The sequence below is a fragment of the Sceloporus occidentalis genome, unplaced genomic scaffold (genome assembly GCF_023333645.1).
Source record: "Sceloporus occidentalis isolate IW3139 unplaced genomic scaffold, rSceOcc1.0.p SCAF_1, whole genome shotgun sequence".
Classification (NCBI taxonomy): domain Eukaryota; kingdom Metazoa; phylum Chordata; class Lepidosauria; order Squamata; family Phrynosomatidae; genus Sceloporus; species Sceloporus occidentalis.
This window is the reverse complement of record NW_028316981.1, coordinates 88,711,948-88,728,472: the sequence shown is the minus strand read 5'-3', so window position 1 is coordinate 88,728,472 and position 16,525 is coordinate 88,711,948. Positions and strand designations below refer to the sequence as shown.

Below are 16,525 nucleotides of genomic sequence, written 5' to 3'. Positions count from 1 at the left end.
CAGTCTGAGACTGCTTTAACTGCTAGGGAACCCTGGGAAATGCAGTTTATTGTGGCACCCAAGCTCTCTGACAGAGGCGGCTAAATGTCTCACAAAACTACAGTTCCCAGAATTCTCTAGCACTAAGCTAGGGCAGTTTAAGCGATCTTGAACTGGATTATTTTTGCAGTGTATTTTGGACCTAGGAAAAGAAGGAGATTTAATTATTGGTGGACTGATTCAATCAAGGAAGCCACAGTCCTGAGCTTGCAAAACCTCAGCAGGGCAATTGATGACAGGGACTCTTGGAAGTCTCTCTTTCATAGGCTCATCAAAGTTGACTTGATGGTAAATATGTAACAAGAAAGACAAGACGTTCACAACAAAGGTTCTGTCATGTTCCTATTTATATTGTTGACATTGTATGCATATTGTTGCATGTTTATCAAAAAATAAATAAAATATGCAAAGTAACTGTATCGGCCCATCAGCTTTAATTAGTTTTTGTGCTTTGGTTCACTGTAACACAATGGATCTTAAGCAGTGGACAAATAGAAGGCAGTTCTGTGATTGCCTTCAGTCCCAATGTCACCACAGGTCATTCAGTACATCTAACCTCAAGCAGGTTGCAACATGCTCTTTTTCTCAGAAAGTGGTGTATGAGATGATGATATGGTGTTGAAATCAATACTTCAGCTGCACATGGACTCAATATGCAGCAAGGAGGGCACAGCCTTCAACAGTTTTGAGGCAAGATGTATTGAAGTTAGACAGTCACCTAAACTTTTTCTGCATATTGCAGAGTTTCCCCCCCTATGTATTTATTTGGAACATTTGTACCACTCAACCTGGCTAACAACCACTTAAACACAATAAAAACAACCAGAAATACTAACAACAGTTGATATTTCAGCTATTAAAAATAGAGAGGGCTCTGGTTAGTACGTGGTTGGGAGACTGCTATTACCTGTTGACCTATGGCAACTCCATGAATTTCATAGGTGTTTCTTAGACAAGGAATGTTCAGAGGTAGCTTTAAAAGTTTGGTGCCTTTAGGATATTTAGGCCTATCAGCCTAAATGGTCAAATACCTGCCATAATGTTGGTTTTTTAAATGTTTAATTTTTTTTAAAGGAATGAGTGGGAAGCAAAATGGACATCTGGGTAACGTTTCCCAGAGCAGTCACACTGAAGCCACCTTCCCTCATCCCAATAAGAGTGCCTTGTCTGAACTAGCCAAGAGTCTGACCAAAATAAATTATGGAATTGGCAAGCTGGTATGACTCTTTAAAGGCTCTGGTTCCAAGCCATTTAGGGATTTAAAGATAATTACCAAGACTTTAAATTGAGCCTGGAAGCTAATTGGCATCCAAACCAGTGGTTGTTAAGAGAGATGTAATATGTTCCCATGCGTGGGTGCCCATTAGTATTCTTGCTGCTGCATTTTGTAACAACCGAAGTACCTGGAGACCCTTTGAAGGTAGAGTGCATTTCCATAAACCCTTCTTGATGTAAATAGACCATGTTTCCCCATGGTCAGGTAACATCTTCCCAAGACAGGATGCAGCTGGCATGCCTCTTAAAACGATGTAAAAGCATTCCTCTGCATTGTAACTTTTTCTGCCCAATATCCAGATGTAAATTAGCCAACAAAATATGCTTTTGTTTTATTCTGCTTATATGCAGGGCATGTGTAAATATGCTCTCATTAAATGTATTTCTATTATTCCCATTCCAGGTTAATGTAGAAAAAAATTAGAACGCTCAATTTTTGCTGCCTTAAACTAGAGTAGAACTCATGTGGCCTTCCAGGTGTTGTTGAACTACAGCTCTCAAAAGCAAGGCCAGTGGTGAGACATGCTGGGAGTTGCATGCCAATAACATCTGGAAGGCAATAGGATTCCTACCCCGCATCAGCCAAACAGTAGACAACTTAGCTGTAACATTCTGCGCTGCTTCTTTGACTTCCACTGTTCCCACAGACTGTAGCTCCTAGGCTTGTCATGTAATTCTACATTTACTGTATCACTATTCTTTCATCAGGCTCTTCTACAACTAAGGCCCGATACAAACGGGCATGAAACGTCGTGCTTGCACCGATTTTAGGGTTAGGGACTGCATGGCAACTGCATGGTCCCTAAACTCTAACACGGCATGGCACCATAACAATGACGGCACCCTGTCTACACAGGGTGCCGCCATTGTTACATAAGTGCCGTGCGGCATCCACACATCGCCACACAGCACTTACATAATGAGTGCGCCAGTGGTGCACTCGTTACGTCAGCCCTGTGGCGCAAAAAGAACAGAGTTTTTCTGGGTTCTTTTTCCTCCAGAGGGAAGCTGCGCGGTTTTCAATCATACGATGTAATACCATTATCCACTAAACCCAAGAAAGCATATTTTTTCTGATGAAAGGAGTACTCTCATTTCTTGTTTGGTGACTTGGGTTTAGTTTTAACGCTGGCCTATATGCGATTGTTTGTCTTAACTATAGTAGGCTGAATGAAGTGATGGGATTTATCGAAGTCTTGAACTGCTCAAATATCTTAATTGGTTTCAGTTTTCTAAATTAAACTTTCTTTCTTGTTTAAGAATATTGGCAAATATTTGAAATGAACCATTGTAACAAGAAGCTTCAATCCACTTCTGTTTATGCCAGTTAGTTAATTTTAATTAAGAAAATGGATGATGAGAGTAAAAAAAATAGGAGACGACAACAACAACAATAACAATAACAAAAACACATAGACTTCAGGCTTCCAGTGTTTCTCCCATGGAAATAATAGCAGATTTGGGGAAAAGAACAGAGCCATTTCTCTTTAGGAAAACAGCATGAGAGAGAAAGGATGAAATATCCCATGCTCCAGCACCATGGTTCTTATCAGAGTTGGAGCCCAGTACCAATTTCCCAACTGTGAAACTTTCTCATGAGGGTGGCCAGGCTGCCTCCATCCGTTCTGGGTTTCCAGCAGGCAGCAAAAGTCATACTGTTTTGCATGGCCTTTGGCTCTTAAAATTAGGGTGGTTGTTTTTTTGATTGTCTGGTTTTAGAACGATTTTTAAGAGTAGATTTGGAATGTTTTTTCTTATGTATTTAATATTTTAAGTATTATTATCCATTGTGCATAATCCTGGGGCCCAAGAGGTGATAAGAGACTTAAATAAATATATAACCCCTTCCTTAGGTTTAAAAGGAATAGATTTCCTGCAGCATTTTTATTTTGATCCAAGGTGTGAGGAGCATGTTCTTTCATCCAGATCAGTCGCATGGTGCATGACAACTTATTTCAGCACTTCCTTGATTGGAAAACACAGATATGTACCATTACTGAGGCCCGTTACAGACCGCCTAAAAGCGGCTGTCTGCCGGCGCTGCTGGTTGCTCCGCGAGGGAGCCGCAGCAGCCAAACCGCGCAGCTCCCACGCGGAGCAAAAAAGAAGCCCCAAAATGGCGCTTCTTCCAGTGACGTGGTTATGACGCCGCGAGGCGCCAATAGCACACTCGCAACATCATAAGCGCCATGCGACATGTGGACACTATGTGTCTGACATGTAATAATGGTGGCGCCTGTGTGTATAGGGCGCCACCATTATTACGCCCCTGTCACGTGATAGGGGTGAGGCTGGTGTGGACGCTAGGACCCCGGCCAACCCCATCACGTGATGGGGGCGCCTCAAGAGCCCGTGTGTAACGGGCCTGAGATAATGAGGGCACCCATCTAGGACTTATGAAGTTTTTCCTGAGTGTCCAGGATAAGAGATGCTTCTAACCTTGAGCAGAAATCATTCTTATTGTCATAGCTATTTTCATAAATTGTATACATTCATAAATACTCTAAACAAACCCCTACCTGCAGCACAGCACTATTGCTTCCATTCGTAGTGAGCATTATGGCATGGAGCTGGTGGGTTTGCAAATGCAACTGCATCTGCCAGTCCCTTTTGCCTTGATGGTGGTACCAGATGTAGCTATGTCCGCTGAACCTTAGAGCTGTGCCTGGAAATGAAAACAAAGAGGAAAATGTTCTGAAACAGAACAAGAGCATACAGTAATCTTTCAGTTGTTGTATATACTAGTGTATAGGTCGACCTCATGTATAGGATGATGGTAGGTTGCATATACTAGTGTATAGGTTGATGGTAAGTTTTGGGGCCAAAATTCTGGATTTTTATATGACTCATGGATAAGTTGAGGGTAAAACTTAAGGGCATGTAACCATGGATGGAAAGGATGTCCTGCTCCCTTGTCCTGCATCTTCCCCATCCAACTGCCCCCTCTGGAGGCAACCAGGCTAAAAGGCTTAGGAGTGAATGACCACTCTCCCTGTCGTCTTGTTACCGTATTGACTCATGTATAAGTTGATATAGGTTCTTTGGGTCAATTTTATAGTATAGATTTTTTGACTTATACATGAGTATATATGGTATATGCTTCCAGTTATGCATTTCTGCTTTCAGGCTTTCCCTGTCTTCATATGCATTATAACAGTGGGCTCCTTCAGACTACCCAACAGTTGCAATAAATGTTGGCCTTTCTGCTTCAGGGGTGAATTGGTTGTTTCTCTTCCTGAATCAACATGTGCCTTAAATATACCTGGTTTTAACCGCTGGCTCATTGCTGGTTGTGGCAGAATTTAGCTCTACTCCTGCTCTGCACCTTTCTTTTCAGCTGCTCTTTTCTGCCTGTTGAGGTGCAGTTAAGCTCCAGTGTGGGTGCAGTTTCCCTCTGTTTCCCTGCTATCTTCTCCATGAACCCACACACCAACCACCCAACAGTCACCCTCCAGTATCCATATTCCCTGCTCCACATTTTTTTAAAAAAATATTTTGTCAGCAATAGTGCTAAAATGCTATATCTTAGTACTTAACTCTAAAAGAAAAAAGAAAAAGAAAAAAGAAGAACATTCAATCTGGTAACCAGAAATGTAATGAGGGAAGGAAAACCTCAGTAGCAAAGGTATCACCCCATCTGAAACATCATCACGGGACTTCCCAAAGTACAGCAGGAGGAACCAAGACAGTGGATGTAGATGTGTGATATTTACTGTATCACACCTGTATCAGAAACCGCCAGGAGAGGAAAAAACAAACAAACCCAAAACAACCTACACCCTGCAGTGGGTTTAGAAGGTTGCTGCTAATACCAGAAAATCACAAGAATAATAACGGGACAGCAAAAACACCATGTGGCTATCAGGAGAACAGGATGCAGCAACTACAACTGTAACTCTCACCAAATCCTGAGACATTTCAATCTGGTTTCCGGCCTGGCTATGGAACAGAGACAGCCTTGGTTGCCTTGGTGGATGACCCACGCAGAGAACTGAAAAGGGGGAGTGTTAGTTCTGCTAGACCTCTCAGTGGCTTTTGATACTATTGATCATGGTATCCTTCTGGGCCAGCTCTCTGGGAAGGGATTTGGAGGTACTGTTTTACAGTGGCTCTGCTCCTTCCTGGAAGGGTGAACCCAGAAGGTGGTGCTAGGGGACTCCTGTTCAACCCCCTGGCCATTGGCCTGTAAGGTCCCTCAGGGCTTTGTGTTGTCCCCAATGCTATTTAACATATATATGAAACTGCTGGGAGAGGTCATCTGGAGTTTTGGGGTGTGGTGCTATCAATATGTGGATGACACCCAACTCTATTATTCATGCCCCATGGACATCCCGACAGGCACAGTCAGAGGTGGCCCCTTTCTCCCTGGCTTTGTTCCCACGGCAATCTAGTTGCTGCGGGAACGAGGCGCCCTCCCAGAAGGAACTCCGTTTCGGATCTCCTTCTCACGCTGCAAATAGGACACCCTAAGCGCTCTCCAGTGGCGTGATGACATCAGGCATGTGTCAGTCCATTTGGATGCTGCACATGTGTAACAGCATCATCGTATGCTGCGTATGGACAGTGCCATGCCAAGATGGCGCCCTCCATATGTAGTAGCGCTGGGGAGTGTGTGGTTGCTGCGCATTGCCCAGCCCTACTTTTGGCCCCAGCATGGCGCTTCCGCGCCATCTGTACTGGGCCTAAAATAGGATGTTTTTAAAGGACTGATGTAGGGTGTTGTACCATTTTAAGTATTTTAAACTATTTTATCTTTTTAACTGTATTTTTATTCTTTTACTAAACAATTTACTTTAATATTGTAACAATTTTATTTTGTTTTAATGTATCACTTGTCTATGTTTTTAATTGTATTGTTCTTTTAAAGTTGTGAGCCACTCTGGGTCCCAGTTCTGGGAAAAGGGAATCATAGAATCATAGAGTTGGAAGAGACCACAAAGGCCATCCAGTCCAACCCCCTGCCATGCAGGAAATCTCAATCAAAGCATGCCCGACAGATGGCCATCCAGCCTCTGTTTAAAGACCTCTAAGGAAGGAGACCCTGACTACTGTCAGGAAGTTCCTCCTAATGTTGAGGTAGATTTTCTTTTCCTGTAGCTTGCATCCATTGTTCCGAGTCCTGTTCTCTGGAGCAGCAGAAAACAAACTTGCTCCCTCCTCAATATGACATCCCTTCAAATATTTAAACAGGGTTATCATATCATTTCTTAACCTTCTCTTCTCCAGACTAAACATACCCAGCTCCCTAAGTCTTCCTCATAGGGCATGTTTTCCAGACCCTTCACCATTTTAGTCACCCTCCTTTGGACACGCTCCAGTTTCTTAACATCCTTTTTAATTGTGGTGCCCATAACTGGACACAATATTCCAGGTGGGGCCTGATCAAAACAGAATACAGTGGCTCTATTACTTCCCTTGATCTAGACACTATACTTTTATTGATGCAGCCTAAAATTGCATTGGCCTTTTTAGCTGCCACATTCCACTGTTGACTTATGTTCAACTTGTTAATAATAATAGCAATTTTCTAACATTTTAATTTTCCATCTGAACCCAGTTCTGGTCCTGACTTTGGGAGTTTGCTCACCATTTGCTATGGACAACTATCCATGTGAGCTTTGCATTCCAGAGAACAATGACTATGTTGGTGAAGCAAAAACTAAACCATGATGGTCTTTTTATAGTGCAACAAAGAACAGGTAACCCTTTCTTACCATTGCAAGAACATATTTGTTCCAAGTTGTGCCGAGGAGTGAGAAAACTGAGTCGAGCAGTACTGTAGGTGAACACCATGCCTGGGTCAAGCTGTATTGTCTCTTTGCAGGCCCGCTGGGCAGTACAGTCTGCCTCATAGCATGGAACATGAGTCACCTTTTTCACTTGCAGCCCTACTCGCTGGTCCATCTCTTCAACTGCCTGATAAATTCTGCTAGCAATGAAATTGGGCTTGTAGAATGCATGGTGAGGTTCTCCGATAGCTAGCAAGAGGTCCACACCATCAGACACTCCTGAAGGTTGCAAACTAGCCATGTGGATGTTCTGTCGCCTGGTTTCTAAGATGCTTCCCAGAAATCTTTGCAGATTGCGCCAGTGATCCCCTATAAACTCTTCAGGGGTAAGGTGGTGGAAGTGCAGCACTACAGCCTTATCCAATGCTTCCTGGCTGAAGGACCAAACATGAATGTGGATGGTGGTTGTGGCTGCAAAAGTTCCATCACTGACAGTTACGTTCAGATCATAGTGGCCATGTGGAAGGCCATCGTTAGCAATAATCTTTCCATCTGTAACCCCCACTAAAAAATATCTGTTTTTAGGTGCTTTGGACACTAATGTGTATAGCAGCGTATCATGAGGGTCTCGATCTGTGGCATGGATTTTGCCAAGAACTCCACCTCGGAACACTCTTTCATTAGTAGTGATGAAAATTTCCAGTGGGAGTGCAAAAGGAGGGTATCTGCTTTGCTGTGTCACTCGGACATTTATAAATGCAGATGAAGACAGAGGAGGGATGCCACTATCTGTGACCTGTTTAGGAACATTGAGCAAACTGTTAGAGCTCTGCATCATCACCACTTGAAACAATCTTGACTCTTGTAGGCTTGCTCTCTGCCACCCCCCTTAATGTGCCCTTATGGAGAAATCTGGGCTTTTGCTGATGAACTCTACATTAGCACTCTTCTCAAACTGTTGAATTGAATGTGTGCTCACAATTCTGTACAAATCCAAAGCATGCAGTGCCAGTTTAGAGTTCACAAAATTCTTACTCACCTTCTGAAAAAGAATCCAACATTTTTCAGAACTTTAGGAGAACACACTCTCATCTTACCCAATCATGCCACTGAGACTGGACTAGGCAAGGTCTGTTTTGGGGATTATAATTCCCAGAATCCCCTAGCCAGTGGCCAAATTGGCTGGAAATTCTAAGATGCAGTGCAAAAATGAGGTCTTCTGTTTCCCCTTGGACATTCCATATCTTGACTAATAGCCACTAACTGTGTAACTGTTTATTTCCCCTTTAAAGCCATTTGTCCTACAGGCCATCATCACTTCTTATGGCCTATAGAATCTGTTTCGCTTTCCTGAGTCATTGTTGTTATTGTCTTCTTCTGTTTTTAATAAAATGCAGCTGCAAGGGTTTGCAAATCTCCTCAAGGTAGTGATATCGTTAGAGGGGTTATTTAATCTTATCCCTTATATGATTTTGCAATCAAACTCCTTATCCTCAAGCTACAGGTGGCTACTTATATTTTCCCTCAGATGAACAAACAACAGCCTACAGGTAAGATTTTGATCTGGTGGATGGCTCAGAGGGAAGTTCAAATGCTCCTTCCACAAAACAGCTGCTCTAATATAACTGACAATCTCTCCTGCAACCAGGGCTGCATTTAATCAAAAAGGAAATGTTGAAGGATACAATCAGATCACATGTAATATGCCATTTGGCTCTACATCTACCTGGACCTGCAGAAGGTATTGCTCCTTTGCTCTTCTGTTCAGGATGGAAGAAGTAACCAGCACTCCATCCTGGTTGATCTGGAATGCCTTTCCTTCATTTCCTTCAGTGATCTTGAAAAAATATGGCGGCCCATTCTCTGGGGAGTCCCTGTCACTCATGACCAGCTCCAGGACACTGGTGCCAACTGGAGAGTTCTCCTGAGATTTAAAAATATATTTATATACTTGTTAGAAAATCACTATTAGGTACAGAACTGCTAATTTGCAAGAGAACAGAAGACCAAAGGAGGAAAACACAAACAAAAGATTCAGGTTCAAAGTTTATTACAACTTTAATCAAAGTCATCAGAAAAATAAAAGTTCCATGAAGGATGTTCACATGTCCCAAAATTAAGCCCTATAAATTGTTTATGTAACTAATAATTCCTCCTTGTCTATTTGTAGATTAAAGAATCTGGTGATTTTACTATCTTTTGAACTAACATGGATATGATGCTATGCTGCGGTTAACATCTGCAAATTCAGCATCAATTCCTGACTTAACCACATTGGTTTCTTATTACATCTAAGTTTAGGTTGTCTCTTAAGCTCAAGGCAGCCCAGAGATTAATGGGGCAACTTTTAAGATTAATTCTGCAAAAGCCTAATAGGGATAGACTGGCGCCTCTGAAACGTTACTTTACCTGAACTGCTGCACTGTAATTAAGCTGAAAGAACCTTGGTGGGTTATCATTGACATCTGATACATGAATGAGTACAGTGGTATCACTAGAAAGAGGCACCTGCCCATTGTCTGTGGCTTGGACTTTCAGAGAATAGCTGGATATCTGCAAAATATAAAACATGCACAAAGAAGGCTTGGTTATTTCACAAGTCATTTAATTCCAAGAGCAAGGATTATGTAAAGGATCAGATAATGGCCTCCTTATTCTTAATATCTTATACTTTACTACGACTTATGGTGCTGATCAGTATTTTATAAACTCTAAGTGCATGTCTGAGTTCCTGATCAAAAGGCCCTTATTCCATTTTCAATCAGAGGGGTTTTGTAGCCTTCTGAGGATGCTAGGGGCTTTAAAGGACTAATATGGGAAAGAAATGTGGAAAAAAATGTTTTATTGATATTTCTTGCCACATTTATCTGATTGATCAATAAAGATGAAGATTAGAGGGACACTGAATTAAGAAAACATCATAATTCTTCTCTTATAAGCAAATTCATCAAAGATAAAAAGTAGGTGTAATGGATGAGGTTTATGTGCCAAACCAAAGAACTGCATATACCTTCACAACCAAGCCTAAATTGCAATGTACATCACACTGGATTACCTTTGTACCAAGTTCAGAAACACAGCATCCAGTCTGATTACTGGGACATCCAGGAGTGATTACATCACACCAATCACACACACTCCACTGGCTGCCAATTAGTTTCCAGGCAAAGTACAAAGTGTTGGTTATTACCTTTAAAGCCCTACATGGTTTGGGTCATCTGGGAAATTTTGATCCAACCGGCCAAGATTAGACTGGCAATGGTTTCCCAGAGGACTTTTTCTTCTGCTGACCTCAGACTGTGGAATGACCTGACAGAAGAGACAGACAGCTGAAAATGCTGACTGCATTTAAAACAACATTAAAGACATATCTTTTCTGACAGGCCTATCCAGTGAATTTTAAAGTATGATTTTTAATCTGTATACGAACTCTTATGAGTGTATTTTAATGATTTTACAGTGTTATATTTTAACTGTGGGTTTATGTGTTTTTAATTGTGTTTGTATTTAAGATGCTGTACCCCACCTTGAATAGAGGTGGGAAAGAAATAAAAATTGTTGTTGTTGTTGTTGTTGTTGTTGTTGTTATTATTATTATTATTAAATTCACGTCCAACTGCTGAAAACTATCGCCTTCCCATTTACAAAGCAACTCTACCTCCTCCTTTAAAGCACCCTATCTAGATGACATCTATGTCTAGGAAATGGTGAGTGGCCCTTTGTTATTGACTATGGTCAATAACTATGGTTATTGGTTCCACCACCATCCCAGGCATGAGAAAGAGTCTTCTTGGTAGCTGCTCTCAGGTTATGGACCTCCCTTCCCCAGGAGGTCTGGCTGGCCCCTTCCCTGCCGTCCACTGGCAGGTAAAGACCTTTTTATTTAAGGAGGCTTTTGCTTTTTTAGTTTATATGGCAGATAAAGCTTTTAATTGAGGGTGTTTTTATTATATTATGTTTAGACTTGTTTTTAATGCTCTTTTAAAATTTTAACTTTTTTAAAAAATAGAAATTAACTTGTGTTCTTTTGGATAGAAATTTAGTTTAATTGTGTTTAAACTTTTGTATTAACAATTTTTAGATTGCATTGTGCTTTTAAAATGTTGTACACTGCCTTGAATTCTATGTCAGGAGAAAGGTGGTATGTAAATGAAATAATTAACAAACTATGAAATGATATTGTTATACAGAACATGTCAGGGCAGAGATGACCATTATGAACTTGTCTTCTCATTTTGGAATATTTCCTCCTTTGCCCTGGGGGATATGGGGCTCAGCATCTTCATTTGCAGCATCAAGACTTCCCCCAAGTCCCAACTGAGCCTGTCACTCACCTCTTCCCTGTCCAAGTACTTGGCAATATGTATCTCTCCAGTTTGGGGGTCAATGATGAAATGGCCCAGTGGATTCCCTCCCACAATGGAGTACATGATCCGGTTGTTCATTGCCCCATCTTTGTCATCAGCTAAAACCTGTTGAGAGCAAAAGAGTGCCATTGTCATCACAAGCACGCCTCAATGAGAAAGAACTGTTGCCTGTTGAACAACTAATAAGAACTGACCTGAAAGAAAGAGAGTTTAAAACAAGATTCTGCAAGATTAAAAAAATAAAGATGTTGGATCAACTTTATAACATACTATTCCACAAAAGGTACATGACACATCCCTCTTGGAACAATTTCATTGCAGAATAATATAATTAAATGCCAAAAATTCCCTGTCTCTGGAAAGCTAAGCTTATTATGGAGAAGGGTTTTTTACTGCCACTTCCATACTGGTTGCTGCCTATATGACATGTTTGTTTACACAGAGGAACATCCAAACATGTAACGATAGCTCTTACATTGGGAAAGAGGTTTCCTGGGAATAGGGAACTATGGCAGGTGAGAGGGGCAACTTTTGTACATGCAGACCCACAGTGGGCCTATATTTGTCCAATGGTCAGTGCAAAAGGAAATGACTGGAAATTGAGCTTTCAATTTTTGGCCAAGTTTTTGGGGAGTGGGGGGAGTTTTTGGAGTTGAATTGCTGTTATCGGTGGTTGTTCCTTGAAGACAGATTAAAAATGGGAAGACTTGGGGACAGAAAAGAGGTTTCTGGTTTACACTTTTCCCAAGCTTGCTGTGACTAAACTCTGTTTGAGGAATATTGCCAGCGCATCTCTGTAATGCCAGTGCTCATTCCAATCCCTTCTATATTTAAAAGGCATTTGTACTTGTTATTAATGCAAACTTCATTAATATTTTAATTTCTTCCATTCAATATTTGTGTTTGATTTCTTATGATCTGTTTCAAATGAGTTGATTTTCTTCCTATCAGTTTTTTTCATTGTCCAGCTTTCACAAAAATAAATAAATAAATTATAAATTATAAATACGATGGCATGGACAGCCATAATTTTGGTATCCAATGGGATATCTTGTTACTTCAGCATCTTGTCTAATTCCTTCACAGCTATCCTTCCAAGTCCCAGTCTTCTTCTGATTTCTTGACTGCATTTCCCATTTTGATTAACTATTGAGTCATTGGCTAGTATGTCTTAAATCATACGGCCAGCCAGATGTTGTTGTACTGCAGCTCCCAGCACCCTCCACCACTGGCTATGCTGGCTGTGGCTGATGGAAGCTAAAATCCAACAGCACCTGCAGAAAAAAAATTGCATACTTTATCTTAAATAATTATCTTCTATTCTGCTCTTTTCCACTTCCTCTGTTTTTTGCAACTCACAATTTATCAATAGAAGGAACCATTTTTAATGTTAAGTATATGAAATGTCAAATGCACTGAATTCACAAAGACCAGTGTGATACTAAACTGTAGCAACAGGGACAAAACTTTGCCCACACTCTGGTAATACTGGAATCTCTTCTTAGACCTTACCATAAGTACCATATCACCAACAGCAGCATCCTCACGGATGTCAGCAATATAAAGATCTTGGCTGAACTTTGGCATATGCTCATTTATGTCTGTGACATTAATCACAACCATTGCAATATCACTGAGAGAAGCAGAGCCCTTTCTTGTACCCTCAATAGACAGGTAATATTCATGGCTAACTTCAAAATCCAGACTCCCGTTGACATATAGGATACCTACATGGAAACAGAGAAAACAAGAATAGGATTAAAAAAAAACAGGGCACACACACTGTATTGTCTTACTGACCCAGATAATCAAGAGAGGGAACTGCTTACCTCATGGGAAAACAGCATTTCCAACTGAAAGTACCAAAGATTTGTTGTTGCTGCATGCCTCCCAGTCATTTCTGAGTTATGGTGATCCTAAAGTGACCCTTTAATAGATTTTTCGTGGCAAGATTTGTTCAGAGAAGGTTTAGCATTCTAGGCTGAGAGAGTCGGACTTGCCTAAGGGAGTAGGTTCCCTTGGCTGAGCAGGGTTTCAACTCTGGTTGTTCTAGTCTTAGTCTAGCATTCAAACTACTACACTATGCTGGCTCGCAAAACTTATTGGTAGTTTTTGTTGTTATTGTTCTTTTAAAGTAAGGAATTTGAAAGCTATTGCTTTTTCCATAAAAAACATCCCACTGAGTTCTTGAACGATTTCACGTAGAATCTGTGAAGAATCTGGAATTGTACATTTTTGGACTATATCTTCTAGAATTTTTGGTGCTGGAGTCCAAAAAGCTAATTTCCCCAGATCAGGATCTCCAGAGAAAAAGATTAGGGAAAATGTAATACAAGAAAGGAAAACTTTACAGAGTATGTTGGAAATGAAGAGGGACCCTAGTGCTGAGGATCCTGTGGACAGCCAATACAAACAAATGGGTCCTAAAGCAGATCAAGCCAGAAATTTCCCTGGAAGCCAAGATGACAAAATGGAGGCTGTCATACTTTGGACACATCATGAAAAGGCATGATTCATTGGAAAAAAAACAATGATGCTAGGAAAGGTGGAGGGAAGCAGAAAGAGAGGAAGGCCACATGATAGATGGATGGACTCTATTAGGGAGGGCATGGGTATGAGTTTGCAGGAACTAAGCAAAACAATGGAGGAGAGGGAGTCTTGGCAACATCTCATCCACAGGGTTGCCATGGGCTGAAATTGACTTGAGGGCAGTTAACAACAACAGATTACAAGAGAACATAAAAGATAATGTTGGAATACTGTGATTGATGAGTAAGGCCCCCACTTACCTGTAGATGAATGGAGCCTGAATTTCCCATGATCATTGCCATTCGTGATTTCATACTTGATTTCTGTGCCCTGAGCACTCTCTCTTGTCAACGAGGACAGATTCAGAACCTCTGTGCCAACAGCCACATCTTCTTGTACCACAACCACATATTCTGAGTCCAGGAATACTGGCAGATATTCTTTTAGATCCACCACAGAGACAGCCACAGTAGCAAGGGAAGAGAGGGAGTCTGGCAAACCCATGTCCGTGGCACACACAGTAAGCTCCAGTGCGGATGCCTGCAATTCCCTTAGAGGCTTCTCTAGTCGGATCACCCCAGTTGTCTCTTCTATGGAAAAGTGGCCATTAGCTGACTCAGCAAGAGAATACACAACTTCTGCATTATGACCTGGGGAAAAAACCCACAACAGATAGAAATTAGGAGAGAGTCTTTTATTTGGGAATTGGTATTTAATACATGAAATAAAGTGATGGGAGTCTTGAGATCTCATTTTTTAAATCTCAATAATCAGACACCCAAGATATAACCTAGATCAAAAGCTATGGTATTTTTGTTTGTTTGCTGGAATGACATAAAATAGAGCAATATGGTATTATGTTATTATTTATGTTCAGTTTTACAAGTACATGCAGGTTAGCAATACTGCCATGGCACAAAATGGGTGAAGAATATTTTAAGATGTAGGTCTGATTTTGATGAACTAATTAGCATCAAAAAGTAGCAGAATCTTTCTAGATGATATCATTTGTTAATGAGTTTGCATTACCCCAGGGTTAAATCCAGAATATCAAAAAGAGAAAAATGATATCTAGCAAACTACTCTGCAGGTGGGATGGGTGTTTCTCCCTAATAAGATATGAAGATTCTCTGCTTTGTTAGATTTTAGACAAAATTGTATAAAGTCAGTAATTCTGAGGCATTTTGTACCTTGGAAACTTTATGAGAAATGCAAAATTAGAATTCACAAATGGCAGGTGTGGATAGAAAGTCATTTCTTGTAAGAACATTTAATTTTGGAAAAGCGGGTTACAAAAAAAATAAACTAGACCAACAAATGTGAGAAATGGTAATTAATTTAGAAGATGATAAGCTTAGAAATTTTGGAAAATGATAATTTATTTTTGAGAAGTTAGGCTTGATATTTTATAATCTATGTGTTTGCTAGTAAATTATATAGGTCAGTGTGTTCCAGGAATATGTTTTGCATGCACTTTTCATGTCCGAATTGTGGCTAGAATTATTTATGTTATTTATGTTCACAATCTTTATAAAATAACTGAATATTCTGAAACAACACGGTTGACAGTATCTACTTGTTATCAGAGGGAGTGAGGAAATACAGTGTGCCCGTACCATGTGCGAGTGCACTATATGCGGCTTCTAGCTTACACGGAAGCCACACTGCAATCAAAGCAATGGCAAGTGCGGCTATGGCGCATGTGCCACCTGAGCTGCAAGCAAGTACCTCATTGTTTCTAATGGGGCACAAGCATACACGGATTTCCCCTTATGCGGGGGATCTGGAACAGATCCCCCGCGTAAGGAGGGGCGCCGAATAATTGTCTATGGGAAGCAATAGATTACTACAAGTAGGTATAAGATATAAGCACTATTTACTTAGAATGTGGTATAGCTAACCTAGATATAAGAAGTGGTATCCAACAAACTACTTCCATCAGTGGAATGGGGGAATGATTCTTGTCATCACTTCAGAAATAGAGTGATTGTGGTCCGCTCTCAAACTTTGTTTCACTCCATCAGGGTAGTGTTAACTCAGTACAAACTCATCTTGACACTCAATAGTATTTATTTTCTAGGTAATATTAAAATATATTTACATTCATTTGTCCAGTAATCCCCTTCTATTTCCATTCAGTATTTGAAAATAAGCTGTATTTTTCAGTATCTTGAACTCATTGTTTTAAAAAGGCCATTTAAACTAGACTGCAGAACATACTAAAAAAAGTTTTAAAAGAAATCTGAGCCACATGATTAAAAAGTCATATTCTAGATTGCAATGGGACCTGTCCTGAACACCAGCATTGGCTTACCTTCATCAGCATCCCTTGCGAAAACAACTGCAATGGGTGTATTTATTGTGGTGTTATCAAAGATGGCTACTGCACAGTGACTGGGAAAGAACCTTGGAGCATTGTCATTTGCATCCTCAATGTCCACAGTTATGCCCATCTGGCAAAAACGGCCTCCTCCATCTGTTGCCTTGGCGACAAGCTGGTACTGAGGCTTCAGCTCCCGGTCAAGTAATGCAAAAGTGGTCAGTTCCCCTGGTGTGAATAATGAAAGACAAAAATAAGGCATAGAG

General features: G+C 40.7%; 2 protein-coding genes across 2 annotated transcripts in view; one reads left to right on the top strand and one right to left on the bottom strand.

Moving 5' to 3' along the window:
- FAT2 (FAT atypical cadherin 2) overlaps positions 1 to 16,525 on the bottom strand; it is a 98,175-nt gene that overhangs the window by 14,110 nt on the left and 67,540 nt on the right. The window contains exons 12-19 of the mRNA XM_089528254.1: positions 16,254 to 16,487; positions 14,200 to 14,589; positions 12,923 to 13,137; positions 11,378 to 11,515; positions 9,453 to 9,596; positions 8,770 to 8,967; positions 7,029 to 7,839; positions 3,834 to 3,979 (exon numbers count right to left, since the gene is read on the bottom strand). Coding sequence (XP_089384380.1) covers positions 3,834 to 3,979; positions 7,029 to 7,839; positions 8,770 to 8,967; positions 9,453 to 9,596; positions 11,378 to 11,515; positions 12,923 to 13,137; positions 14,200 to 14,589; positions 16,254 to 16,487 — 2,276 coding nt within the window. The remainder of the gene's footprint in view (positions 1 to 3,833; positions 3,980 to 7,028; positions 7,840 to 8,769; positions 8,968 to 9,452; positions 9,597 to 11,377; positions 11,516 to 12,922; positions 13,138 to 14,199; positions 14,590 to 16,253; positions 16,488 to 16,525) is intronic.
- Positions 1 to 16,525, top strand: part of LOC149321770 (proton-coupled amino acid transporter 1-like) — a 112,155-nt gene that overhangs the window by 95,027 nt on the left and 603 nt on the right. The gene's annotated exons all lie outside the window — the stretch shown is intronic.